This window comes from Microtus pennsylvanicus, chromosome 7 (assembly GCF_037038515.1).
Source record: "Microtus pennsylvanicus isolate mMicPen1 chromosome 7, mMicPen1.hap1, whole genome shotgun sequence".
Lineage (NCBI taxonomy): Eukaryota > Metazoa > Chordata > Mammalia > Rodentia > Cricetidae > Microtus > Microtus pennsylvanicus.
In genome coordinates, this window is record NC_134585.1 from 122,992,447 (window position 1) to 123,020,282 (window position 27,836).

General features: G+C 54.9%; 1 protein-coding gene and 1 long non-coding RNA gene across 6 annotated transcripts; one reads left to right on the forward strand and one right to left on the reverse strand.

The window, feature by feature from the left end:
- The first annotated feature begins 1,559 nt into the window (after positions 1-1,559).
- Positions 1,560-27,836, forward strand: Efna3 (ephrin A3). 5 transcript variants are annotated; one of them, XM_075978454.1, is made up of 5 exons: positions 1,560-1,755; positions 25,560-25,849; positions 26,191-26,256; positions 26,442-26,519; positions 26,751-27,836. In XM_075978454.1, the coding sequence occupies exons 1-5, from the start codon at positions 1,643-1,645 to the stop codon at positions 26,879-26,881; spliced, it is 678 nt and encodes a 225-aa protein (XP_075834569.1). In that variant the 5' UTR covers positions 1,560-1,642; the 3' UTR covers positions 26,882-27,836. The 5 variants fall into 5 exon arrangements, with proteins under 5 accessions (XP_075834569.1, XP_075834567.1, XP_075834565.1 ...); XM_075978450.1 differs by lacking the exon at positions 1,560-1,755 and adding an exon at positions 19,583-19,824; XM_075978453.1 differs by lacking the exon at positions 1,560-1,755 and adding an exon at positions 21,239-21,327.
- On the reverse strand, positions 10,669-11,637 carry LOC142853955 (uncharacterized). The gene is made up of 3 exons (XR_012911289.1): positions 11,542-11,637; positions 10,963-11,120; positions 10,669-10,812 (listed from the first exon to the last, which is right to left on the reverse strand). It is a non-coding gene; the product is annotated as an uncharacterized LOC142853955 (long non-coding RNA).

Sequence of the window (27,836 nt, forward strand, 5' to 3'; positions counted from 1 at the left end):
GCTGGGTAGTGGCTGCTGTGTTTCCAGGTCTGACCACTAGGAGACGCCGCTGGGTCAGACCAGGGCCTGTTGGGGAGGATGACATCCCAGAAAGGGTCAACTAGAATTGTCACTGGGGATGCCTGTAGCTTGTTTCTGCCCAGTCTGGGGTGGATGGCCTCTAGTTTCCAAGTTCTTCCTGCTGGTGCTGTTCAGCCCCCACCGCAGCTATAGACAAATGACCTAAGTCGTCAGACCTGCATCCCCACCCTCCGACCAGGGCTGGGAAAATGAATCTAACTGGTGTTCTCAGAGCCCTGAGCCTGGGCGGAGCAGGGCAGCAGCTGCTTGAATTCCAAGGCTTCACACCTGCCTCCTCCACCTCCCTACCCCCACCCGAAGGTTCTAGAACAAAGGTGCTTTGTGTTTTGTACAGATGGCTTCTACCTCATCACTGGGTCCTCAGGTCTGAGGCCTCCTGGAAGAGGGAAGGTGTGTGGGGATAAGAAGCGGGCTCTGCCCCAAAGTAGTCACCCAGTGTGACACCTAAGGCTCTATAGCAGTGGGCATGTCCCCAGAGGTACTTCCTGCCTTCCCCATGCACCGTTTTCTAGATGCACAGAGAAAACAGCAATTCATGGAAGGTACTTCTTCAGTCTCCAAAAGATCTGGGCTTTCAGGTGCTGGCCATCGTGTGCTCGGCGAGTGCGGGGGGGGGGGGGGGGGGGGGATTCTGGATTCTTCGAAACATTCTCCCACTGCAGAGACTGTGGGTGTCACTGCATATGCATTCCAGCTCTGGCCTCCAAGCTTTCTACCTTGAACTAATGCAAACACAAGACAAAACCCACCCCTCTTAGGTGGTAGGTGCGTGAGTGCATGGTTGTAATTCCGGCGGCACTGGGAAGGATGGGGCAGGAGGATGGCCAGTTTGAGGCCAGCCCCGGTTCCCCGGTTACAATATAAGTTAAAGGTTAGCCAGGCTTTAGGGTTAAGACCCTGTTTCAAACAAAACAAAGCACGATATGGGACTGGAAAGAGGCCACAGCCTTGGACAAGTGCTTCCTTGAGTTCGGATCCCCAGCCCGCAGGTAAAAAGCCCCAGGTGAAGTGGTTTGCTTCCGTTCCCAACCGCGTGTGGGAGGGGTGGGGTGGAGCAAGGAAACAGGAGGATTTCCCCCCCCTCCCCAACCCAGCCCCAAGCTGCAAGCCTAGCCAATCAGTGAGCTCCGGGATTCAGCGAGAGACCCTGTCGCAAAAAATAAGGTGGAGAGGGATAGAAGTGAGACCTCCGCCCCATGACAACTCGTACGAGCACGTACACATACATACAAACCAAACCAAAAACCTCAAAACAAAAACTGCTTAGTGGAATAGGTCCCCTCTGCCACCCTCTCTCAGCGCAATGAGATACAAAAGGAAGCTTTGGCTAACCTGGAGCGCACAAGAACGCACAAAGGGTTAAAACGAGTTGGCACTGGGTGGAGAGGCGGAGACGAGTTTTCATTGGTGGAAAGTTATCCAGGGATGTGGTCTAAGAGTCTCCACACTCCACCTCCTTTCCGTACCCCCCCCCCCCCCCCCGACTTTTGTACCTAGTCTCGCCGGGACAGAGAAGCGGGCCGGGACCAGCCGGGCCAGATCAGACTGGACCCCAGGGGCGATGCGGCTGCTGCCCCTGCTGCGGACTGTCCTCTGGGCCGCGCTGCTCGGCTCGCGCCTGCGGGGGTGCTCCAGCCTCCGCCACCCTGTCTACTGGAACTCCTCTAACCCCAGGTAGCCCGGCCGAACGAGGCGAGCGCCAAGCTGGGCCCGCGCGCTCCCAAGCTGTGCGCGCGCCCGCCGCTCGCCTTTTGCAAGGCGCTGTCTGAGCCCTGCCCAGCCGCGCGCCGGGGCTCCTTTGTTTGAGCCGGCGGGGGAGGGGCGAGGCGTGCCCGGGGTCCCCCCGCCCGAACGTGTTGGGGGACGGGCGGAGGACCCTAGTTCTGAGGGTGGTCGGAAACCGGGAGCTGGGGGACCTGGGCCCGTATTTCGGGCCCCGCCCCCCTTTTCTAGTGAGCCCCAACCTCCGGCCAGCAGCAGCTGGGGCGGACCGCTGAGAACCCGGGAGGGGTCTTCTCCCTAGTGAAAGAACGTGAGTTCTTCTCTAGTTTTCAGGTCCCCTCGGCTCCTGATTTTGTTTGATATCTCTGCTTCCATCTTGATTTTATTTCTGCCCAATCCTGGCCCTGCCCTTCCAGCTGATTCACCTGTGGGCCAGTCATTTGACCTTGCTAACCTCAGTTATGTCATCTACAAAATGGGCTAATAATACCTAGTGCCCTGGGAAGCGAGCGGACTGACTGAGGTCAGGCTTGTGAAAAGAAGTGCAGCTGTACAGATTTAGATGCGTGTTTCTTCCTCTCTGCTGAGCTGGCTGCCTTTGAAAAACCTCAGGATTTTTTGCTGTTTGTATCCTGCCTCCCGTTTCTCTCTGCCTCTCTGCCTTCCCCATCTGTTTTCCGATTTTCTGCTTCAGACAATCTGTGGCTCTGTTCATCTATTCACTAATGTTTGATAAGCACACACTGTTTCAAGACTAGTGCTGGTCTGCTGGGCATTGCCAGTGTGAGAGGCGGAGACACTGCCCGCTGGGAGGCTCCAGACCCCCAGGGCAGGCCAAGATAGTCATTCCGATACCAGGACTGGGTGATAAGCGCTGTTGTTGTCCTGGACTCCTGGGCTGCTTCTGTCTCAGCTCCAGACCAGCGCCATCCCCAGCTCTTGAGTTTCTAGTTCATTCACCAAATCCACAAGTATTTATTGGGCACTGGCTTTGTAGGGGAACCTTTCCACACCCAGTGTAATGAAACACAAAGACGCTAGCTTTTCTTAGCTTGCCTTCTAGTGGTCTGAGCTAAGCCGGGAATCCATCTAATCAAGCGTTCCTACAGCAGGGGTCCCTGGCTACTCAGTGCAGAAGGTCTGGATGCCTTTTCTAGACATGCTTTACTGTGCACATGGTGTTGGAGGCAGGACTCATTCAGTATTCGGTGCTTGGGGGTGGCCTGTCCCAGCCCTTCTCTCCTGTGAGCAATTCGGTTGTGTGTGTATGGGGTCCTTTTATACCTAGCCTTGTCTGGTCAAAAGGAAGTTGGACTGTGTGTGGTGGCACATGCCTGTAATCCTAGTTTTCTGAAGGGTGATGTGGAGGGGGGAGGGGGATGTCGCAGCCTTGGGAGCTCCAACTCCAGAGCAGCCGTCACCACCTCTGGCCCCCGCCAGCACCTGTGCTCACGCACATGTACCATACACATAGAATAACTAAATAGTATAAATTACAGAAGACTGAGATGGGGCAGGAGGAGCACTGAGTCAGGGCCAGCTTGGCTACACAAGATTCTTCCTAAAGAGAAAAGGAGAGCCCGCTCATTCATTCTCTTTTTACCATGCCTGTTTCTCCCTAAGAGCTCCAAGTTCACTTCTCTAACTCTTCTGTGGGCGTGTATCTGCTCCCCTGCCTCGGCCTCAGTGCCTGCCAGCATTCATCCTCTTAGCGTTTATCACGCACAGATGGTAAGCCAGGCCCCATGTGGGGCAGCGGGCCACAGGGAAGGTGCCCTAAATGATGGGTAGGATGATGGGGTAGGATGATGGATGATGGGGTAGGATGATGGGGTAGGATGATGGATGATGGGGTAGGATGATGGGGTAGGATGATGGATGATGGGGTAGGATGATGGATGATGGGGTAGGATGGATGATGGGGTAGGATGATGGATGATGGGGTAGGATGATGGGGTAGGATGATGGGGTAGGATGATGGATGATGGGGTAGGATGATGGGGTAGGATGATGGGGTAGGATGATGGATGATGGGGTAGGATGATGGATGATGGGGTAGGATGATGGATGATGGGGTAGGATGATGGGGTAGGATGATGGATGATGGGGTAGGATGATGGATGATGGGGTAGGATGATGGGGTAGGATGATGGATGATGGGGTAGGATGATGGGGTAGGATGATGGATGATGGGGTAGGATGATGGATGATGGGGTAGGATGATGGATGATGGGGTAGGATGATGGGGTAGGATGATGGATGATGGGGTAGGATGATGGATGATGGGGTAGGATGATGGGGTAGGATGATGGATGATGGGGTAGGATGATGGATGATGGGGTAGGATGATGGATGATGGGGTAGGATGATGGATGATGGATGATGGGGTAGGATGGATGATGGGGTAGGATGATGGATGATGGGGTAGGATGATGGATGATGGGGTAGGATGATGGATGATGGGGTAGGATGATGGGGTAGGATGATGGGGTAGGATGATGGATGATGGGGTAGGATGATGGATGATGGAGTAGGATGATGGATGATGGGGTAGGATGGATGATGGGGTAGGATGATGGATGATGGGGTAGGATGATGGGGTAGGATGGATGATGGGGTAGGATGATGGGGTAGGATGGATGATGGGGTAGGATGATGGGGTAGGATGATGGATGATGGGGTAGGATGATGGGGTAGGATGATGGGGTAGGATGATGGGGTAAAATGATGGGGTAGGATGATGGGGTAGGATGATGGATGATGGGGTAGGATGATGGGGTAGGATGATGGATGATGGGGTAGGATGATGGATGATGGGGTAGGATGATGGATGATGGGGTAGGATGATGGATGATGGGGTAGGATGATGGATGATGGGGTAGGATGATGGGGTAGGATGGATGATGGGGTAGGATGATGGGGTAGGATGATGGATGATGGGGTAGGATGATGGGGTAGGATGATGGGGTAGGATGATGGATGATGGGGTAGGATGATGGATGATGGGGTAGGATGATGGATGATGGGGTAGGATGATGGATGATGGGGTAGGATGATGGGGTAGGATGATGGATGATGGGGTAGGATGATGGGGTAGGATGGATGATGGGGTAGGATGATGGGGTAGGATGGATGATGGGGTAGGATGATGGGGTAGGATGGATGATGGGGTAGGATGATGGGGTAGGATGGATGATGGGGTAGGATGATGGATGATGGGGTAGGATGATGGATGATGGCGTAGGATGGATGATGGGGTAGGATGATGGATGATGGGGTAGGATGGATGATGGGGTAGGATGATGGATGATGGGGTAGGATGATGGATGATGGGGTAGGATGATGGATGATGGGGTAGGATGATGGATGATGGGGTAGGATGATGGGGTAGGATGATGGATGATGGGGTAGGATGATGGATGATGGGGTAGGATGGATGATGGGGTAGGATGATGGATGATGGGGTAGGATGATGGATGATGGGGTAGGATGGATGATGGGGTAGGATGATGGATGATGGGGTAGGATGATGGATGATGGGGTAGGATGATGGATGATGGGGTAGGATGGATGATGGGGTAGGATGGATGATGGGGTAGGATGATGGATGATGGGGTAGGATGATGGATGATGGGGTAGGATGATGGATGATGGGGTAGGATGATGGGGTAGGATGATGGATGATGGGGTAGGATGATGGATGATGGGGTAGGATGGATGATGGGGTAGGATGATGGATGATGGGGTAGGATGATGGATGATGGGGTAGGATGGATGATGGGGTAGGATGATGGATGATGGGGTAGGATGATGGATGATGGGGTAGGATGATGGATGATGGGGTAGGATGATGGATGATGGGGTAGGATGATGGATGATGGGGTAGGATGATGGATGATGGGGTAGGATGGATGATGGGGTAGGATGGATGATGGGGTAGGATGATGGATGATGGGGTAGGATGATGGATGATGGGGTAGGATGATGGATGATGGGGTAGGATGATGGGGTAGGATGATGGATGATGGGGTAGGATGATGGATGATGGGGTAGGATGATGGATGATGGGGTAGGATGGATGATGGGGTAGGATGGATGATGGGGTAGGATGATGGATGATGGGGTAGGATGATGGGGTAGGATGATGGATGATGGGGTAGGATGATGGATGATGGGGTAGGATGATGGATGATGGGGTAGGATGATGGATGATGGGGTAGGATGATGGATGATGGGGTAGGATGGATGATGGGGTAGGATGGATGATGGGGTAGGATGATGGATGATGGGGTAGGATGATGGATGATGGGGTAGGATGATGGATGATGGGGTAGGATGATGGGGTAGGATGATGGATGATGGGGTAGGATGATGGATGATGGGGTAGGATGGATGATGGGGTAGGATGATGGATGATGGGGTAGGATGATGGATGATGGGGTAGGATGATGGATGATGGGGTAGGATGATGGATGATGGGGTAGGATGGATGATGGGGTAGGATGATGGATGATGGGGTAGGATGATGGATGATGGGGTAGGATGATGGATGATGGGGTAGGATGATGGATGATGGGGTAGGATGATGGATGATGGGGTAGGATGATGGATGATGGGGTAGGATGGATGATGGGGTAGGATGATGGATGATGGGGTAGGATGATGGATGATGGGGTAGGATGATGGATGATGGGGTAGGATGATGGGGTAGGATGATGGATGAAGGGGTAGGATGATGGATGATGGGGTAGGATGGATGATGCGGTAGGATGATGGATGATGGGGTAGGATGATGGATGATGGGGTAGGATGGATGATGGGGTAGGATGATGGATGATGGGGTAGGATGATGGATGATGGGGTAGGATGATGGATGATGGGGTAGGATGATGGATGATGGGGTAGGATGATGGATGATGGGGTAGGATGATGGATGATGGGGTAGGATGATGGGGTAGGATGATTGGGTAGGATGATGGATGATGGGGTAGGATGATGGATGATGGGGTAGGATGATGGATGATGGGGTAGGATGATGGATGATGGGGTAGGATGATGGATGATGGGGTAGGATGATGGATGATGGGGTAGGATGATGGATGATGGGGTAGGATGGATGATGGGGTAGGATGGATGATGGGGTAGGATGATGGGGTAGGATGATGGGGTAGGATGGATGATGGGGTAGGATGGATGATGGGGTAGGATGATGGGGTAGGATGGATGATGGGGTAGGATGATGGGGTAGGATGATGGGGTAGGATGATGGATGATGGGGTAGGATGATGGATGATGGGGTAGGATGATGGATGATGGGGTAGGATGGATGATGGGGTAGGATGGATGATGGGGTAGGATGATGGATGATGGGGTAGGATGATGGATGATGGGGTAGGATGATGGATGATGGGGTAGGATGGATGATTGGGTAGGATGGATGATGGGGTAGGATGATGGCCTCCTCACTAATAAAGAAGCCTTATGGGCTGGGCACTATAGCCCCTTAACCTCTCTAAAACTGACTTGATTGTCATATTATTACCTATACACTGTCTCTCAGGAAGGTATTCAGCCTAGGAGTTGACACAGGCCTATAATCTCAGCTACTCAGAAGACTAGGGAAGGAGGCTCATAGGTTCAAGGCCTGCCTAAACTATAGTGAGTGCAAGACCAGCCTGGGCAACTTAGTAACAGGAAAAGGTAAAAGGCTGGTCATAGTCAGAAGTAGTCCCTTAGCATGCGGGCCTTGGAAACGCACCCTTTCTGAGCTATTCCATGACTAGTTGGTGAGAGAGGCCAACTCAGACCCCACGGTCTGACTGGGCCACACACTCCCATCAGCCCACACTCCCTTGTGCCCACAGGCTGCTTCGCGGAGATGCTGTGGTGGAGCTGGGCCTCAACGATTACCTAGACATCTTCTGCCCGCATTATGAAAGCCCAGGGCCCCCGGAGGGCCCCGAAACCTTTACTTTATACATGGTGGACTGGTCAGGCTACGAGGCCTGCAAGGCAGAGGGGGCAAGCGCCTTCCAGCGCTGGAAGTGCTCGCTGCCTTTTGCCCCTTTCGGCCCCGTTCGATTCTCAGAAAAGATCCAGCGTTTCACACCCTTCTCCCTGGGCTTCGAGTTCTTGCCTGGAGAGACATACTACTACATCTGTGAGTGAGCAGCTCGGCTCGGCACGGCATGCCTGGGGGAGGGAAAGGAGAGGAGGAAGGGGGCTGTGGCTCCTAAGGCTTAGGGGCTGGGTTGTGCTGAGAAGAGACTGCAGAAGACTAGGGAGTTGCCGAGAGTCATGGAGGAGCTGGTACTTGGGGTGACTCGCAAAGGAAGATAAGCCAAGAAGGCCTGAAATAGTCTGATTCCAGGGGATGGTTTTCTGTGCTAACTTCTTCCTCCCAATTTCCCATCAGCGGTGCCAACCCCGGAGAGTTCTGGCCGGTGCTTGAGACTACAGGTGTCTGTGTGCTGCAAGGGGAGCGGTAAGTGGGCCAGGGTCTGGGGCCCTTTGGGGGTCAAGAAAAAGGGGGGGATAGGAACATCAGACCTCAGGGGTCCAGGCTACTCTGTTCCCATAGTCACCCCTGCGGCAGCTTCCACCACACCTTCTTTAAAGCTGGGCATAGAGAATGGGGTTCCCAAGGGGCAGGGCCTTCCAAGTCTTACTTGGACTTGAGGACTATTGACTAGGAAGGTTTGGAAGTGGGGTTTGGGAAGGATGAGGGCGGTCGTGGGAAGGCAGTGGCTGTTTTGGGAGACCCTAGAGCCTGAAAACAGACTGAGAAGGCCAGGGAGGAGGCTGCTGAGGAAGCAGGAAGACCCAGCAGGTTCTACCTCTTCGCCCTCACAGGATCCGAGTCAGCCCATCCTGTTGGGAGCCCTGGAGAAAGTGGCACATCTGGGTGGCGCGGAGAGCATGCCCCCAGCCCCCTGTCTCTCTTGCTGCTGCTGCTGCTCCCAATACTTCGTCTCCTGCGGGTTCTGTGAGCCAAGTGTATCTTCCCTGTCACCCCAAGGAACCAGAGCCCTTCCCAAGATCCTCTGCTGAAGGTGTTTTTGCCACCATACCGGCGATGCCGTGCCAGGCAGACACGATGAAGCTTTGATGTGCAAAGTCAGAGGATCTGAGGTGACCCTTGTAGGTGACTGCCCCTCACCACAGGCTGAAGAGGAACTACAAGGGAGCTGCAGACTGTCCAGGGCCCCCTGGAGCATCGCTGCTTTGATGGTCTTGTCTTTTCCCCCAGAAGACTGGGATTTGGTGAGATCAAATCCTTGAGCCACTGGGGACCGAAGCCAAAGACCTGTGAACAGGTGGGTTCCTGGCCAAGAGCGAGGGAGAAGCCATGCCATCTGTCCCTTCTAGGTGTCTTCCCAGGGGCAACTGTTGCCCTCCCAGGGGCCATTTATTTGTCTTCTGTGAAGACGGACTTGCCATGAGGTTGAATTTCATGCTGGTTTGTATTTTTTATAAGTGTTTGGACCAAACCTTCAATAAATCACCCATTCTCATGGGGCATGGTGGCTCACACCTGTAATCCCAGCACTGGGGGGTGGGAGTGGGGTGGGGGTGGTAAGCAGGAAGTCAGTCTGGGTATGGGAGACCCTGTCTCAAAAAAAAAAAAAAAATGGAGGCCAGTGAGAAGATTCAGCAGGTTAAAGTTTTTGCTTGCTGTAAAGCCTTGACCACCTGAGTTCAGTCCCTGGAACCCACCCACATGGTGGAAAGAGAAGAGACTTTTGAAAGTTGTCTTTTGGACATGCCACATGAGAATACACACACACACACACACACACACACACACTAATAAACTTACGTTAAAAACCACCCATCTTTGTCTTACTCTCCCTTCTGACTTCTTCCCTGACACCTGAACTCCCTGGGGCCTCAGCTCTTAGCTCGACTTGGCCTGACCCCCATGCCAGCTGTGTCCAGGCCATCCATGCCAGACATCAGTGGGCACCCTTCTGGGCAGTTTGGGATAGGTGCCAGCAGGAGCTGTGGAGCTTGGCACCCTCTCGCACCTCCCCAGCCATCTTCCCGTGCTAGGTGGCAGATGCTGCTGACATCCACTCTGGCAAGGCCTACTCCGGGTGCTGGGGTAAAACCCAGGGGAAACAGAAAAGCACCTGGGTTTCAGAATGCCGGCGTCAAAGCGAGACTTGCCGCCCTCCCCCTCCCCAAGGGCACTCTGGGCGGTGCCTGGCCTAGAACTGGGAAGGTGGGGTCAGATCAAAGCCTTCTTCCCCAGCGGCCTCTTTGTTCTGAGCTTTTATTAGGAGAAGGAGGTGGGGCTCTCAGGAGAGAGGGCTCCTTCGTCCTTAGTGATACTGTCTCTTCCTCTCAGATAAGATGGACACCCCCTAACTCTGCAAGGGTCCTCTTTCTGAACTGTGCCCTAGGTGGGAGTAGGGGAGGGAGCACCCCTTCCCATGTGCTCGCGCTCTGCCCTCCCGTGTGCCCGGCAGGCTCCCCTGGCTATGTGCCCGCCTGCCTGGCATGGAGCCAGCGATCGATAGGTGGATGTTGTGCTGATTAGCCCGACCCCGGCTGCGGCAACGAGAGGCTGCGTGTGAAGATTATGGGGCGGGGGTATGAGGGTCAGGCACCAAGATGCTGGAGTTGGTGAAGCCTCCCCCCACCCCACGTCTCCTTGCACACCTAAGTCAGACTGGTTTCTTTAAGGGAATGGAACCTATGTATCACACGACTCTGGTCCTCACGGTTCGCGGTAATTCTTTGGCTCTGGCTAAGGCCCAGGGTTAAGGAGAGTGGCGGCAGGCCGAGCGATTTTGAGTTAATAATCTCCTCATTCGAAGCCAGTTTCAGAAAATGTTGCTTTATCGGTGTTTGGGTTAGGCTCCTGACCCTAAACTTTGATCTTCAGTAATTAAAAAGATGTTTATGTGTCGAAGAAAAGGCGGACTGAGAACTGTGGGAGGAGCTGTGGGCTGAGTCTTTTGGTCCAGCGTTGGAGTTCATCGCTGCCATCTTCCTGGAGGGCGTCTATGTGTTGCCATGGAAACCAAAGATACAGTTACCTCCGTCCCTCGTCAGAGAAATTATAAGCAGGGCAAGCCCGGGGAGATTGTTAAGTGACCCCTGCCCTGAATTCAGAAATACGGGTTCTTACCCAGCTCCCCCGAGATTACACACCTCTTCTCGGACCCAGCAGGAGCTCTGGCTGGCAGCGCCAATCCCTTGTGCAAAAGGGACTGAGACTTCTTTGGTTTTTTCTCAAGTTGAGACACATGGTCTCGGTTTCAGGTTGCGCTTGACACAGACTTGTGCATTTGCAGGTGCAAGGGCGGATGCTGGGGAGAACACAGGAGCACCCTCAGGCTGTAGGCCTTCAGGCCAAACCATAACTCCCCTGCCCCTTCTTTTCTGTTCCCTTCCTCACAGCGTGGGCCCTGCACGTTTGGCAGTTGCCCGCCCAGGTAGAAAGGTCTCATGGAGCCTGCAGGCTGAAGGCTTTGGCGGCCCTCTCGTGCCTGGCCCTACCCACGAGAAGTCTTCGCAGCGTGTGCAGGGGCACAGTTCCAAGAAGTTATGCAGGCCTGCAAGTTTGGGGCGTCACCGGTCTCCCCTAAATTCAGCGGCGCTGGACGGCTGAGGGTGGGGCCCTCAATTTACTAAACCAGCCCTAGTCTCAGCGGTACAGATGCGAAAACTTAATCTCTCTCTGTCTCCCAGGCTTGAGAGTCCTTTGCCTGGATTCTGCTTCACACTTACCACGTAACAAATTGCCCTTCAAATCCCGAAATGGCTTCTTTTCCGTATTCACTTCCTCCACTCGTCCAGTCAGCACTCTGTGAGCTCCCCGCCATTCTTTTAGCTGGGGTCGTCGGGGGGATCCCCCGCAGTGACGCAGTTGAAAAGTGAGCACTCTGGCTTCCGAATAGCCAATAGGATCCCTGAACTTGGGGCATGAGGTCACCAGTGGCGATCTGCATTGGTTCGGGCCTGGAAACGAAGGTCCCCATAGCAACCGACGGTGCGTCCAAGCGTAACCTTAAGAGTGGTCACTGCTCCAGTTGCTGGGATCCATCTCCTGTAGCCGCTTTAAGAAGGTTTTGGGAACTGGACTGAAGAAGCTGCAGGAGTTCAACGTCCCAGGTTCTGTAGCCTTCACCCAAGCAAGCTCTTGTCTTACTTAAAGTTATTCTTTTCACTCAAAGCAAAGGTCAGTGTCACTTAACCCAGAAAGTTTAGGTAGGGGTTATTTGCAACAGCCATGGTGCCTTGGGTGCAGAGCTACTGCCCTGGGGAATGTCAATTCTGAGATCTGTTCATCTGCATATCGTCTGCATCTCATTTGCATTCTGCTCATTTAAGGTCAAATTGGGCAGACATCTCCACCTCCCTATCTCTGTCACTTGTCTGTATCCGCAATCTATCCCTTGGTGACTCCGTAGTCCTCCACTGTCCGATTCCACGGTTCCCACCCCTCCTCCCACTCTCCAAAGTCTCCTGGGGGTGGGAAGTGGCAAAGACTAGGGAAAGGAGAAAGAATAAGGCATGTTGGCGACAGATGGGGAGTGCCGGTCGCTACTGCCTGGAGACTAAACTGGCAAAGCTAGCAGTGGGGGGAGGTGCCCCGGCTGGGGTGAAGGTCTCCAGGGCCAAATCACCCACACGCCTGGTGAGATGCTGGAACCAGGATGTCGGGTTCCAGCAAGGAGCAGGCGTGCCCACCTGTCTGGTGTCAGGGCCGTCCCGTCCCCCCCCCCCCGCAATTAAGCGCTAATGAACTGTCATTTAACCCTTACCTGACTACCAGCTGTCGGGCGTGTGGGACTGAAAATCATGGTCTCACACTGATGAAAGGGTGGAAAGGACAGCCTCCGAGGAGACAGAGACCAGGGCACTTGGACACAGGAAGGAGGGGCCTTGGACAGGGTGTCTCTCAAGGGATTCTGTGACTCTAGGATTCCTGTGGACTCTCCAGGGACTCTAGGAATAGCGGCACTGTCCAAATGCATTTTTTTTCTCTCATGGATTTACATCTATTTATTAAACACCTCTGCGAACTAAATACCAGATGTCATTTGGGTGCTGAGTACACTTATTTGCATGAGACAAGAAACTTTCTCTTCAGAGACGTGCCAGGCTGAGTTTGAGGCTAGCCTGGTCTACAGAGTGAGTTCTAGAACAGCTGGGGTTACAGAGACAAATCCTGTCTCAAAAAAACAAAAGAGAGGAATAAAGACAGAGAAAAGAAATCTTCAGAGACAGACCAGCCATTAAATAAGTATGATGCCAAGTGCAGCATTAATACAGAACTCCATACAAATGACTGGGAACTGGCCTGCTCCTTTAAACATCCTGAGTTCAATTCCCAGCAGCCACATGGTGGCTCACAACCATCTGTAATGAGGTCTGGTGCCCTCTTCTGGCCTGCAAGCATGCATGTAGGCAGAATACTGTATACACATTAAATAAATAAATCTTTAAAAAAAAAACTTACAAATGATTGGGAACACAGAGGAGAATGGGCTCTGAGAGAAGCTTTGGTTGAGAAGAACAAAATTTATGGCAGGGAGATGCTTGTGTGTTTTCACACAGCAAAAGTCCACATGGAGATGTTCTTCAAGGACTGTCGGTACATGCCTTCACAGCATGTTTTCATCTACGTGAATGTGCGTGTGTGTGTGTGTGTGTGTGCATGTGCGTGTGTACGTGTGTGCGTGTATGTGTGTGTGTGTATGAGAGATCTGGATCTCTTGATCTCTGCTTCTGAACTTGTATTGTGGTTTTATTACAGACCAATGCTGCGAAGATTCTCTTGTGCAGATTGGCCTGAACCTGCACAGCCCAGGGGAGAGAAGTGGGGAACTCATGTTGGCTCCATGGGAAGAAGTGGGCAGACGTTGTCTTGGCACCAGAGCCAGAAACCTAGCTCCTGAAGCAGCAGCCTGACCAACAGAGGCAAAGGACTGGGCTCCAGGCTGCAAGGCACACCGAGGCCTGGTGGGCCACTCTGTCTCTGACTTCCCAAGGGACTGGGTGTTACATCCACCGCTCCCCACCAGGAGTTCAAGTCCCCTCCCCCACCAGTCCTTACGTGTAAAAGAGCAGGCCAGCTCAGACCTGTCTGCTGCTGGCTCTCTCCCTGGGGAGCTGATCTCCAGGGACAGGAGAGGCTGGGGAATGCTAAGGCTTGCAGAGAGGTTGCCAGATACTCCACCCTGACTCGACAAGGCTCTCTGCAGCCCAGGCTCTCCCCACCCACTCTGGTCTTTGCCCAGGCATAGACTGCATTGCCAGGATGCCCTTGACTGTTGAGCCGAGAGTGAGGGCCCGAGCTCCGACTGTGAAGATGTCTGGGTAGTGGTACCCAGCTCAAAGACCTCTCCACACCATGGGGTCTGAGAAGGTCAAGCGCTCCTTCTCCCACAGTTCAAGGACAGGGCATTTCTGATTTATTTCTTTATTTAGCCTCTTTGTAGCCTCGACTACCCTTGAGCTCACAGAGATCTGCCTGCTTCTGCCTCCTCCTGAATGCTGGGATCAAAGCTGTGCGCCACCATGCCAGGCTAAGACTTCTTTACAAACAAAACAAACAAATAAACAGAAAGCAAAACAAAAAGCCCCATAACTTTCTCTTCCTTCAACCTACTTAATCTTCTCCTGCTCTCCGAGCCCTAGGTTACCCTTCTCTCTCTGATGGTTGCCAGGCGGGTGGGAAGGGCTTCTGGGCTGACCTGGGTGGGCAGAGCAGGAGGCATGCTCTTAATAAGGACTCAGATGAAGCCTCCATTAATCAAGCAACCCCTGGGCCCGGAGCACCGTGCTAAGTGCTTCCCAGAGAGTGTGGATTCTGATCTTAACAACAAGCACCTTCTCAAGGAGGGAGGCTGTTATTAGCCCCACTGGGGAGATGAGAAAAGCAGACCAGGAGAAGCTAAGTGACCAGCAAGTCACTGAGTAGTAGGCTCAGGCTGACCCTGTACACACGTCCTCTTTCTCAATGTTTCTTCTTCAAGGACCATACTTCTAATGGAATACCCCAGAGACGTGACCTACCACAGCCCCCCTGGCTTCCTCAGCCCAGCAGAGGAATCAGGCATGGGTAGGAATTGAGATTATTGTACTTAGATTCCACCAACCACGCCTTGCACCCTAAGCTGCTGTATCCTAGACAGAATCGGGGTACTGTGTTTCCTGCTGCCATTCATTTTTTTAGCCCATGTGTCAGGCATATGTGTGGCTTCATGTCACCTCAGGTAGTGCAGCAAACCGCAGGGCCACATGGACACACGCTCCGAAGTGAGAAGGTGAGTGCACACACCTGGCCCCACCCCACGTCCCCAGGTGTCTCTGGTACTTACACAGCCGAACACTCATGACCCTGGGAAAGGTGCAGAGCCTGTGAATATTTCATGGCAGGAGCTGGCGGCGGCTGCTCACACCATGCCCAAGCTCCCCTCTCACAGGCTTCTTGTTTATTTGTTTAATGAATTATTTATCCAGCCCCCTCCCCTCCCAGCCTTCCCCTCCCCCAGGGCCTAGCCTCCATGATTTATTGGACTAAACTCAGCTCTGTGGTTGCTCCCCTATGTCCTGGGAGCTGCCGTGGGCTACATAGCTGAGTGCTCCCTGTGCCCCAGACCTGCTCAGCTTTCTGATTCCTTGGACCTCAGGGAACAAAGAATGGGCTCAATGCTACTAGGGAGATCATGGCAGCCAGATCATGTCTGACGTTTCAGTGTTTCACACTTAAGTCTATGATCTGCTGTGGGAGATAAAACCAAGGGACTGATTAGTCTCAGGAAGCTTTATCCTTCTTTATTTTTAATTTTTATTTATTTATTATGTATACAATATTCTGTCTGTGTGTATGCCTGCAGGCCAGAAGAGGGCACCAGAACTCATTACAGATGGCTGTGAGCCACCATGTGGTTGCTGGGAATTGAACTCAGGACTTTTGGAAGAGCAGGCAATGCTCTTAACCACTGAGCCATCTCTCCAGCCCAGCTTTATCCGTCTTATTATTATTACTTTGAGGTTGGCCTCAAACAAATCTTGTAGTTGGAGATGATCTTGAACTTTTGCTTCTCCTTGCCTCTACCTCCCAAGTGCTGGGATTAGAGGCACCACTATACCTGACTTAATTAAAAATTTTAAGACTAGGCATGTTAACACATGCATTTAATTCCAACACTCCAGGAAGTAGAAGTTGGTGAGTTCAGGGCCGGTGTTGTCTTCATAGGAGTTCTGGGACAGCCAGGGCTACATAGTGAGACCCAGTCTCATACAAACAAATGAACAAACAAAACCTTTTTATTTCATCATTTTATGTGTATGGGTATTTTGCCTACATGCATGTCTAAGCACCATGTGTGTACCTGGTGCCTGAAAAGCCAGAAGAGGGGGTAGGATCCCATGGAACTGGAATTAAAGGTGGTTACAAGCTGCCATATAGATGATAGGAATTGAATTCAAGTCCTTTTGCAAGGGTTAAAAACTATTCTTAATCGCTGAGCCATCTCTTCAACCCCAAACACACTTTTAAAGAATGAAACAGAGGGAAACTGAGGACATGTCCCCTGTAGCAGAGTAAATATTACTTTGTGAACCTTTCTGCTTCTGCTCCATGCTACATTCAGCAGTGCTGTAGACGTGTGCACATATGCATGCTGCGTGGCAGCGCTGTAGACGTGTGCACATATGCATGCTGCATGACAGTGCTGTGGATGTGTGCGCACACGCATGCTGCATGACAGTGCTGTGGATGTGTGCGCACACGCATGCTGCACGGCAGCGCTGTAGACGTGTGCGCACACGCATGCTGCATGGCAGCGCTGTGGATATGCACGCACACGCATGCTGCATGGCAGCGCTGTAGACGTGTGCGCACACGCATGCTGCATGGCAGCGCTGTAGACGTGTGCACACACGCATGCTGCATGACAGTGCTGTGGATGTGCGCGCACACGCATGCTGCATGGCAATGCCAAATAACATATTCCTACCACGGGTCAGTCAGGAATGACTGGAGTCACAGGTATAAACAAAGTCCTACTCCCCACATTGGGAGACTTCTCCTGACACAGATGCTACAGGTTCCAGGAGCAGACAGCAGCTAAGATCTCCTGTCCAGAAACCTAGTCCTTCAAGAATCCCAGTCCCAGTCAGGTTTAGTAGCGCATGCCTTTATCCCAGCACTGGAGGAAGAGGCAGGTGTCTGAGGCTGGCCAGGTCTACCTACCGAGTCCCAGGACAGATGCATAGAGAGACCTGTCTCAGACAAACAAACAGACTCTCAGTTCCCTTGAGGTTTTTGAACGGTGCTGTAGCTGGAGGTGCATATACTGTGTATTCTGTAGACAGAACTGCCACCTACACTTATGAAGTTTGTGCTTGGTACAACACAGGACAAGAAGAGGCTGCATCAGCTCACACACACTCCCCACTAAGATGGAGAGGCACGTAAGCCCGCTTCCCACCAAAGACACTCTAGAGACAGAGTCTGCATGGAGGGCTGCTTTGTGATCTACACAGAGACTCAAAGCAGCCAGCAGCCCCATGAACAGAAGCCTGGGTAGCAGAGGAGCCCACTCATGGACACAGGCCCCACATAGGTCTCACCTTGAAAGTCAGATTTTGGTCAGAGAGAGAAAGATGATCTTAGACCCAGGCTTAAACAAAGAGGGCCCCCAGTTCAAAGGCTCCCCTTTTTCCCATTTTGTAAAATTATTATTATTATATGGGTGTGGCTGTGGGTATCTGCACATGCCAGCACCTTTTCAGGCCACAGAGGGTATCAGATCCACTGGAACTGGACTTCCAGGCATTTGTGAGTCATCTGATGTGGGTGGGTGCTGGGAATCAAAGGTGGGTCCTCTGGAAGAGTGACAAATGCTCTTGACCTCTGAGCCACCTCCCCCACTATGAAGCTCTATGGTTATCGGAGGGAGAAGGTGGAGTAGTACATTCTAGAGAGAAACAGCTGGGCTCTAGAGTAGGGGGCCCAAGCCACCCAAACCTTAAAATAAAAGCTAGGTCTTACTCATTTACTTTCTTACCACAATGGGGATTGAACCTAGGGTCTCATACACATGCTATACCAGTAAGTACATCCAAAGTCCTGGACCAGTGAACCTACACTCACTGTGCATATGGACAGACTCTCTGGCTACTCTGCTCTACAGAGACACTTGCTTCTGTGGATCAGAGGCATAGCATGAAGAGCAGGGGCTGGAGCCTATGGTCCCATGAGTGTGCAGGTTAGCATTACTGGGGTGAAGCAAACCTCTTTGGGAATGAAGAGAGATGTTTGCAGAGTCCCTCACTCCCATCCCAAGGGGCCTCGTTTATTTTCTGGCTCCCAAGAAGAGAGAAGACACCTCCTGGGAGTGGAGAGGTTCCCAGAGAGGACAGCACCCACTCTTGCCTAGCAGTAGGGAGGCACGGAGCCCAAGGCAGGCTCGTTTGTGGTCAAGGCCTTGTACTGCCAAAGGCAAACAGGTGGAGGGTGCAGATATCTGTCCTGCCTCTCAAAGCACAACATAACAGCATCATGTCTGCCTCCCTGGGCACAGCTGCTGTGGGTTCCGAGAACCCATTCAGGTCTGGTTCTGCTTTGCCTTTTGGTATGGGCTTCTAGAAAAGAGAAGAGATAGGGGTGAGGGTCTGCTAGGTCTGGATTCTGGACCTTTTGAGAGGGGTAGGTCCGTTTACTAGGGAGACCTGTGTGTGTGTGTGTGTGTGTGTGTGTGTGTGTGTGTGCTTCGATGTCTCTGTGACTGTAAGCCTATGTTTTTCTACCAGTCTCTTATCCTACCACCTGTGTGTGTATAACGGTCTGTGTGTCAAGTGTCCATATTTCCATGTTTCCTGCTTCTGGGTACACATACCCCCCCCCCCCCGTGTGTATGCCATGTCTGTGCTTGGATGTCCCCTCTATCCTTAAGAGAAAGCATATATGGGAACAGGAATGAGCATGCCCGAGGACATCGCTGAGGGAACTGGAGGCAGTGAGGGGTCCTCTGAGGACCTGCCAAGAAGACCATTCCACTACTGCCTGGCTCCAGCTAACTCCTACCTTAACTGTCACCATCAGCGACAAACACCTTTGCCCTGGATTACCAAAGTAGGTTTGTTATGTAGCTACAGACCAATGTAGCTGCCCTTGAACTCACAGAGATCCGACTGTCACTGCCTCCAGAGAGCCAGGATTAAAAGAGTGAGCCACTGTGCCCAGCCCCTGTGCTCAGCCCCTGTGCCCAGCCCCTGTGCCCAGCCCCTGGAAGATGACATTCTTTGGGCTGAGTTTCTCTGCCTTGGTCTGAGAAAAACAAGCCCTCATGTTCATCTGAGGGCCTTCAGGCAGCCTGCTGTTAGCTCCTGGGTGCCACCTGAGGGCTTCCCCATCATGCGCCCATTTAACTCCTTGAGCACATGGAAAGGGCGTGGAGGAAGTAGAGTTCAACTTTGTTCAGATATGGGTCTAGTCCCGCTTATTCAGAGCTAGACCTTTGCTCCTCGACACTCCTATACTCCATGGAGAAAGGAGGTGTGGACCTACACAAGATGTATACCCCAGTTTTGGCTCCCAAATCCTTCTGGGACTCCAGCCTTGGGGAGCAAAAGACGCAAGAAGCTGCAGCAAATCACCTAGGAGAGTGGAGAGACGCGTTGTTCCTAGAGGGGCAACACAGTTCCCGTCGCCCACGCGCCCGGCGCGCTCTGGGCCCAATGGGGCGGAGCCCGGCGTGAGCGCGCCAGGGGCGGGGCCTCGGGGGCGCGCCCAGAAGGGCGGAGGGAAGGATTGTGGGCGTGGCTAAGGTTGGGGGCTGGCAGCGGCGGCAGCAGGGAGCTGGGAAGCTGAGAAGCCGGGAGCGCGGGGCTCAGTCGGGGGGCGGCGGCGGCGGCGGCTCCGGGGATGGCGGCGGCTCCGCTGCTGCTGCTGCTGCTGCTCGTGCCCGTGCCGCTGCTGCCGCTGCTGGCCCAGGGGCCTGGGGGCGCGCTGGGAAACCGGCATGCGGTATATTGGAACAGCTCCAACCAGCAGTGAGTCGGGGACCCGGAGAGCCCGTGCGTCCCGCGTCAGTGATGGGGGAGCTGGTGGGCTCTAGAAGTCCTAGGGGAACCTGGCGGCAGTCCTGGGAGACAGGCTCGGTGCCGAGAGGCGAGGGAGAGGGGACGCACTACGTGGGCGTCTGTGAAACTAGGGGGTGTCTGAGAAGCTGATGGGGCATAGTGAGGAGCGCTCTGGCTGTGCGGAGGAGGCTGCTGGGGAGCCCCCAACCTCATCTTGGGTTCTTTCCACAGTCGCCTCTGAAATAGTGTTCCCTGTCCCGTAGTCCCGTGCCCCCCCCCCCGCCATCCTCACTCCTTTTTGGCTAGGTTGAAGTCTGGGGGTACCGGTGTGCTGGGGATAGGCCGCTGTATTTGGGAGCCCGAGGATGACCTGTTTTCAGCCTGTAAACGTTGATGGGGCTTTGCCTAAGACTCTTGCTTTTAGAAGTGGGGTTCGGCATTAAGGCAGGAAGTCCGATTCGCCACCTCCCTAGGACGAAGGGGAATGGGTTGCTCTGCTTGTGTAGATAAACGCTGCTGGGGTAAGCCGGGGCAGGGTCGCGGAGTTGGGGGGCCCTGGAAACGCAGGGTATTGGTGAGAAAAAAGGAGGCAGAGATGTCGGTCACACACACACACACACACACACACACACACACACACACACACACGCCGAGGCTAGGGACGGCGTATGGCACCGAGTGTGAACGGGCGTGCGCGGCTGTCAGTGTGCGTGTGTCTGTGTGATTTGTGTGTCTGCGTCGGCGACCGTCTAGGGGTGGGAGCGGGCGACAGGTCGGGGAGGGGGCTGCGGTCGGTGTCCGCGTGGCCAGTCTTGTCTGGGCTGGGGTGGCTCTTGGCGCCGCCGCGGTCTGGGCGGGTGTCAGGGCGGCCGTGTGGTTTCCTCCGGTGTGTGGCGCGGCGGCCCGGTGCCGGCTGCGGGACCGGGCCATCATTCTGCACAGTCCTCGCTGCCCTTGTCTTCTCCCTGCCGAGCTGTCGGGTGTATCACTCTGACCACCTCAGTGTGTTGGTAGGGGGATCCCTGGGGATACGGGGATCACTGTCACACCTGCCCGGGCGGTGGCGGCAGCTTTGCTTCTGACTCCCCGCCCTGGGGGTCGACTAGGGAACTAATGGTGAGACCCCAGGGGAGGGGACCTGAAGGGCCTCGACCACGACCCCCAACCTTCCGGGGGAGGGGCTCCTGCTTGCTGCTCTGCTCTTTGTTGTTTGGGGCTCTGCGCCTCCCCCTCTTTCTCCTCGCGCCCAGAGTGTCAGACTGGGGGTGGGGATGAGCTAATGACGCCCCCCTTTTGCTTCCCATGGAAACCTCGGGGGTGGGGTTGCAGCCCCTCCCCCCCGGAGTGGGACTCCAACCTCTCCGGGGGGGCGCTGAGGGCTGACTACCCTGCTATATCTAGCTCACCCCCCCACGAGATTCACACGTCCGACCCCCTCCCCGCTTCAGTCTGGCACGAGCCGTGAGCTCGCAGGTGAGAGACCCCGGGTTCCCCGCCACCCTTGGGGAACCCCCCTGGTCGTAGATGCCAGAGCCTAGTGGGTGTGGGAATAGCTTTGAGGGGAGCGTTGATCAGGTTCCCCTCCCCCGCATACACCTGGGCGCAGGTGAAAGCTCCGGAACGGGATGGGAGAGCCGGGTTCCCAGAACCTCCTTTCGCCCTCTCCTCTCCCGTGCGGGCAGGGACCGAGGGAGGTAGCAGGCGGCGCACACTCGGCCAGGAGGCCGCTGCCGCCCCCGCCCCGCTTCCCGGGCCTTTGTTGCCGCTGCGCCCGGGCTCCCCGGCTCTCTCACTGCGGCATCCGCGGCCCCATAAATCGTGAGAGCGACGTGCTCCAGAGCCGGGAGTGGAGAGGGCCGGGGAGCTGGGGGCGGGGCCGGGCCGAGCCACAGGCTCCCAGGCCCCCACTTCCTCCAGTCACGTGATCCCGACTCCTGGCTCCCACCTCTCGTCACGTGCCGAGGGTCGCTGCCCCTTGGGGTCACGTGGGGGAGGGTCTGCGACCCCGCCTCTTAGGGTCACGTGGGAGGGTGCTGGTGGGACACGTGCAGTAACCTTTTTTGACAGACCTGCAGTAGCCTCCGTTGACAGACCGGGGCCGGTGGCTCGGTCCTGGCTACCTAGCCTTCGCCCCTTCCCCCACTCAGCCCCTTGAATTAGTCCCTGGGAATAGGCGAGACCTTTTCCTAACCTGGCCCAGAAACTAGGACGCGGTGGGAGCCCGTATTGGAGGGAGTGATGAGGGTGTGAAGTCGGGGGTCTCCTGAGCCGGGTACTGAACCGGGCGGAGTTGATGCCAAACATGTATATCCCCCTTGCTAGCGCTTCTTTTCTTTGAACTAAACGAAGGTGTTGGTACTCGCCTTAAGAGCATCTTTTTTCTCGTGATCTCCCTACCTATCTTGGAAACGTTGCTGTTGCCGATCGCTTTCATTCACACATTCATTCAACAAATATTTATTGAGACCTCTACTATGTCCACGGTGGTCTGTTTTCGTCCGGTCGCCAGTGTGTCCCATTTCTCTTCTTTTCCACGCTGTCTTCTCTGCTATGGGCCTCTCTGGTTCGGATGCTGAGTCTTTGCCGTTTTCCAAGACTTGCCTGGTTCTCATCCCTTTTCTCCCTCTCCCGGTTTCTGGCTTCCCCTGTCTCGCTGTGGCTCCCTCCCTTTCCCCTCTCGGGCAAATCCGTCTGTGTGTTCGCCTCCCCTCTGTACGTGGCAGTCTTTCCATCTCTGTGTGTCTCCCTTTCGGCGGGTCCTCGCTCTTCTCCGCCGCTGCAGATCAATAAACCTTCGCCGCCGCTACTGTCGCAGGGTCGAGGGGCGGGGGTGACCGGCGAGCTGCTTCTCCACCAGACCCGAGCTGGCGGGGCGCGGGGGTGTCAGTGTGCACGCGCCGCCCTAGGAGCGTTCCCGCCGCCGCTACCCACCCCCACCCCCACCCCCCAGCCCCGGCGCGCGGACTCCACGCCGCGCACACGTGGTTGGGCCTCGCCTGCTGGAGCGGGCGGCGCGCAGCCTCGGGGGCGCGCACTAGAGGGGAAGAACCTAGTCTGTACATTTTGCCTCCACTTCCTTAACTCTGCACCTTGGCTTCTAAAGCTGAGGATAGGAGTTTAACAAGTTCAGGATCTCTTGGGAGCCTTTCCCTTCTCCCAGGTCTTGTTAGACACCCTGTTTACCTGCCCCTAATTGCCCCAGGGGGAGACGTTTGCTCCTTCCCCGCTCCCCCACCTCCCGTCCAGTCCCCCGCTGACACCGAAGGTTAAGATACACCGGCTGGGAAGCCGAGGCGCTGTAGAAGTGAGAAGAGTCGGGATGCACCCAGGGGCGTTGCGGGCCGGGAGGGACGAAGTAACCAGGTTAGGGGCTAATCCCTGTAGAAGAGCGGTGAAGACTTTTCTGCGAGAGGAGTGGGAAACAACGAGGGAATAAAATGGAGAGAAGAACAGAGAACTCCCTGAAGGAGCAGGGCACAACCCATTCCCCAGATGCTGGCCCACCCTCCGCGGAGCGCGGGAGGGGGTAACCTTGGAGGCGTGGTTAGCTGCTAAACTCTTCTAGGGCCTGTGTGCACCTCCCCTTCACTGCTGGGCTAAGGATGACAGATTCAATTAAAGAGGTTGTGCCTAACAGACAGGTCGGGTCTTCTAGGAGTTATGGTTTGGGATTCCTGGCACCCAGCCTTCTGCTCTGTATCCACCAATGGACACAGCTAACTTGCTATCAGGTTTTGACCCACATGACCAGGTTGGGGACATTTCTGAGGCTTTACTGCCATCAATCACAGGGGTAGGTAAAAGGTGGCTTCTTTTCCTATCGTCATACAGCAACCGCTGTAGGCTCAGCCCACCCTCTTGAGGAAACTGAGGTACCACCTGTGGGAATATCTCTGGAGTTGGCTTGCTCCCTGCTGTGTGTCTGGAGGAATGGGGCAGCTACAGGGAGGGGCTCCTTCACAATCAGACTGGATGCACTGGTGAGGCTGAGGGAACATGGCTCCAGGGTGGCTTCGGGGCTGCTCTAGGCCTGGCACCCTGTGCTGACTGGCGGGTGGCCCCTTCCCCAGGACCTTAGGGAAGGAACAAGAGACTGTGGGGATGGGATGGACATACAATGCTTGGGTGGTGGCTGGGAGCAGCCAGGCCTCGTCTAACCCGTTTTCCTGCTCTCAGCGTCGAGACTCCTGCCCACCTGAGCGCCAGGGACAGGGAGGGGCCCGAGTGACCCATCACTCCCATGGGAACCAAGTGGGACTGGTGGCATTCCTGATGATTCAAGGAGGCTGTGCCCGTTCTTACTGCAGAGCCCAAACGCCAGCTGTTACACATCTGCCTCACTGCTGGTTCTGAGGGAGGGTGCAGCACAAATCCAGGGAGGGTGGGTCAGGTCAGGTGGGGTCCTCAAGGCCTCGTCTACTGAGGCCTCCGAGCTCCTTTCCCAATGTGGCAGATTGCCGTTTGTGGGACATAGCCAGTTCCTCCCCTCAGGGAGTTCCCAGGGACTAGGGAGCCCAATGGTTTGTCATTTCACCAGCTAACCCATGCCTCCCTGTGCCCACTGTACTCCCATATCACTGCCGGCGTATGCACACTTGCCCTCAGGAAGTTAAAGGAAACTTCTAGCCTCTCCTCCACACTTCTACACTGAGGTCTCTGGCATTCTGTGCTACCACCCAGGAGGTTCAGACCAATGCGTGTTAGGGACTAACAGGCAGGTGGGGATTCCTGGGAACCCAGTATCTGCTTCTCTGTCCAGAGACTCCCCTGGAAAGTGACAGACAGTCATCTTGTCTAGGCCCTGTGTGCGTGGGGGGCAGAGGCATCTAAATGGAGAAAGGAGGTGTGTGACGAGACAGCTTGGCGTGGTCACAGGTGGGGCCTTGGTACTGTGTCAGGTTATTGGGGACTTAGTTGTCCATGGTCTCAGGATGGAGGGAGGGAAACAGGACTCAAAAGCACAAAGATAGAGGTCCTGCCATGTCGGGAATTCAGGGGAAGCCCCGAGACTGTTGGGGCCGGCTCCGCACCCATGCAGTGTAGCTCTTGTGAGGATCTGCTGCCTGTGAGTGGGCGGTGGACATTTTTGTGTTTGTGCCATAGAACTTGTGCATGTATGTGCATGAAGCCGCCATACATGCGTGTATGAGGGCAAGTCCTGTCGGACTGGCCTGGGGGGTGGACCTGCAGCAGCAAGAAGGCATTCTGGGAGAATCCATGAGAGGGCTTGTGTTCCAAGTAAGGGGTCTCTCTTCTTTCCCCCTTCGCTTCCATTCCTTCAGTCCCTCCTCGGGCCTGGTGAATTATGGGGAATGGGCTGAGGAAATCGGGCCTGGGTCTGGGAGTCGTTGGGGCCTGCGCTGTTACTGTGGCAACCAGAGCTCGGTTCCTTCTTTCCTCCGCCCCTCTCCCATTCTTCCTTAGGAGGTAGGCCTAGCTTCTTTGTGCCTTTGCTACCCTCTGGTGGCCACTAGGAGAAGGACAGGCCAAAAAGGAAAGGGCACAGTAAGGGGACTCTGGACTCTGGGAACAGAAAGGGGCCGAGAAAAGATTGTAGAACAAGCCCAGATTTGGGGGGAATAAAATTTTTATGATGAAAATACATCATATATGTGGACTAAAATGTTCTAATGAAGGTCTGCGAAGTGGTGACATGGAAAACCTTAGAGCATTGGGCTTTCTTTGACCGCTTCATTTGTCCACAGCCTGCGGCGAGAGGGCTACACGGTGCAGGTGAACGTGAACGACTATCTGGATATTTACTGTCCGCACTACAATAGCTCAGGGCCTGGCGGCGGGGCGGAGCAGTACGTGCTGTATATGGTGAACCTGAGCGGCTACCGCACCTGCAACGCCAGTCAAGGCTCCAAGCGCTGGGAATGCAACCGGCAGCACGCCTCGCACAGCCCCATCAAGTTCTCCGAGAAGTTCCAGCGCTACAGCGCCTTCTCGCTGGGATATGAATTCCATGCCGGCCAAGAATACTACTATATCTGTGAGTGCCGGGTCCTCGGTCTTTTGAATGACAGGGTAGGGTCCCGGGGATCCCCGTCCGGCCGATGTGGTCGTCACCAGGGATAAGGCTTCAGAGTTGTGAGGATGGGGTTGGGGGGGGGGTTGGTGACAGCCCCAAATTTGGGCCTCAGAGCATTTCTGATCCGGGCATTCTGGGTTGGGCTGGCCACAGAGCCACGGTGACCATTGTCCAAAGGATGGAGCAGTTACTCCAGGACATAGGCGGACGCGGGCAATTTGGAGGGAAGGGGGGAGCATCTAAGGGTAAGGTCGCAAGGGCACCAGTGAGTGAAAGCAACTCAGGCCCAGTCTCCTCCCCAGCCACGCCCACTCACAATCTGCACTGGAAGTGTCTGAGGATGAAGGTGTTCGTCTGCTGCGCCTCCAGTGAGTAGCGTCGGCTTCCAGCCATGTTCGCATCCTCGCCTCCCTGCTTTGGGGCTCCCTTGACTTCCTGGGGATGGGGGCGGAGGGCACAGGCGACAGGGATTAGCTTCCCAGCTGTAGCAGGGGGAGGGGGTCCTTGCCCTGACTTTCCCCTCCTCTCTCCTCACCCGCACCCCACCCCGCAGCATCGCACTCCGGGGAGAAGCCGGTCCCCACTCTCCCCCAGTTCACCATGGGCCCCAATGTGAAGATCAACGTGTTGGGTGAGTCTGCGCAGCGCCCTCTGGTGGCCACTGCTGGAACCGCAGCCCCCTTCCCGGTGCCTGCTTTTTTTTTCCGCATGCCTTCCCTTGGGACACCGGTCCTTCCTGCCTGTCCCGCCCCCGTGGGTGGTCACATCCCTGGCTCCACTGCTGCTGCTGCTGCCGCCTCCGCGTGCCCCCCGCCCCAGCGTACAGCACAGCCCTTACCAGTCTGTCTATTTGTCTCCACAGAAGACTTTGAGGGAGAGAGTCCCCAGGTGCCCAAACTTGAGAAGAGCATCAGCGGGACCAGCCCCAAGCGGGAACACCTGCCTCTGGCCGTGGGCATCACCTTCTTCCTCATGACACTCTTGGCCTCCTAGCTCTGTCCCTTCCTATGACAGAGAGAGGTGGGGCAGGGCTGAGAAGGAGCGGGGAATCAGCTGTGGGGCCTACATCCTTCTTGCCGTGGTTGGGAGTGGGATCTGACCGTACATCTGTCTATCTGCGCCTGCCCTCTTTGCCCACTGTCTAGGACAGGCATGGTAGTGGATCAGGTACAGGGGCAGCCACAGGTCCCAGGTGGCCTGTGACTTTGGTAATGTTTGGTACCAAACCTGGGGGCTTTAAAAGGCAGTGCTCAGGACTCCCTGCCCCCCGGTACCTTTCCCTGACCCTGGTGCCCTCCCTCTTTGTCCCCCCAAGAGGCACATATGCCCCAGAGAGAACAAATGAAGCTCGGGAGGTGCCCCCTGTCACTCTCCTCCGGGGCAGAACATGGGGAGGGGACTAGATGGGTGAGGGGTGCAGCCTCAGGCTACCCTCCCCTGTTTACAGCAATAAGCATGTCCTCCTCCCTCCTCCCTCCCACACAGAGGGCTGTGGTTTGGATTGAATCCAAGTTTACAAATAGACACCCCTGGGGGGAGCAGGCAGTGGACAGGGGTGGGCATTGGGGTGCCTGACAGGCATGTACAGACACTATATCTCTATATATAATGTACAGACAGACAGAGCCCTTCCCCTCCTAACCTTGACCTTTTCTGACCCCCCCTTCCAGATTCAGACCCCTTCCCCACCAGGTTAGGCCCCTCTTGGGACCCCCCTGGCCCCTCTTTTGTCTTCTGTGAAGACAGGACCTATGCAACGCACAGACACTTTTGGAGACGTAACAACAATGCCCCCTCCCTTCCAGCCCTGAGCCGGGAACCAACTCCCAGGACCTTGCCCTGCCCACCCTATGTGGTCCCCACCCATCCTGGGCCTTTTTCAAGTGCTTTGGCTGTGACTTTCATACTCTGCTCTTAGTCTAAAAAAATAAACTGGAGATAAAAATAA

Coding starts and splice junctions, on each gene's coding strand:
- Efna3 (XM_075978450.1), top strand. CDS start 19,697: ATGGCGGCGGCTCCGCTGCTGCTGCTGCTGCTGCTCGTGCCCGTGCCG. Junction 25,850..26,190: donor CCAAGAATACTACTATATCT/GTGAGTGCCGGG, acceptor TCTCCTCCCCAG/CCACGCCCACTCACAATCTG. Junction 26,257..26,441: donor GTTCGTCTGCTGCGCCTCCA/GTGAGTAGCGTC, acceptor CCCACCCCGCAG/CATCGCACTCCGGGGAGAAG.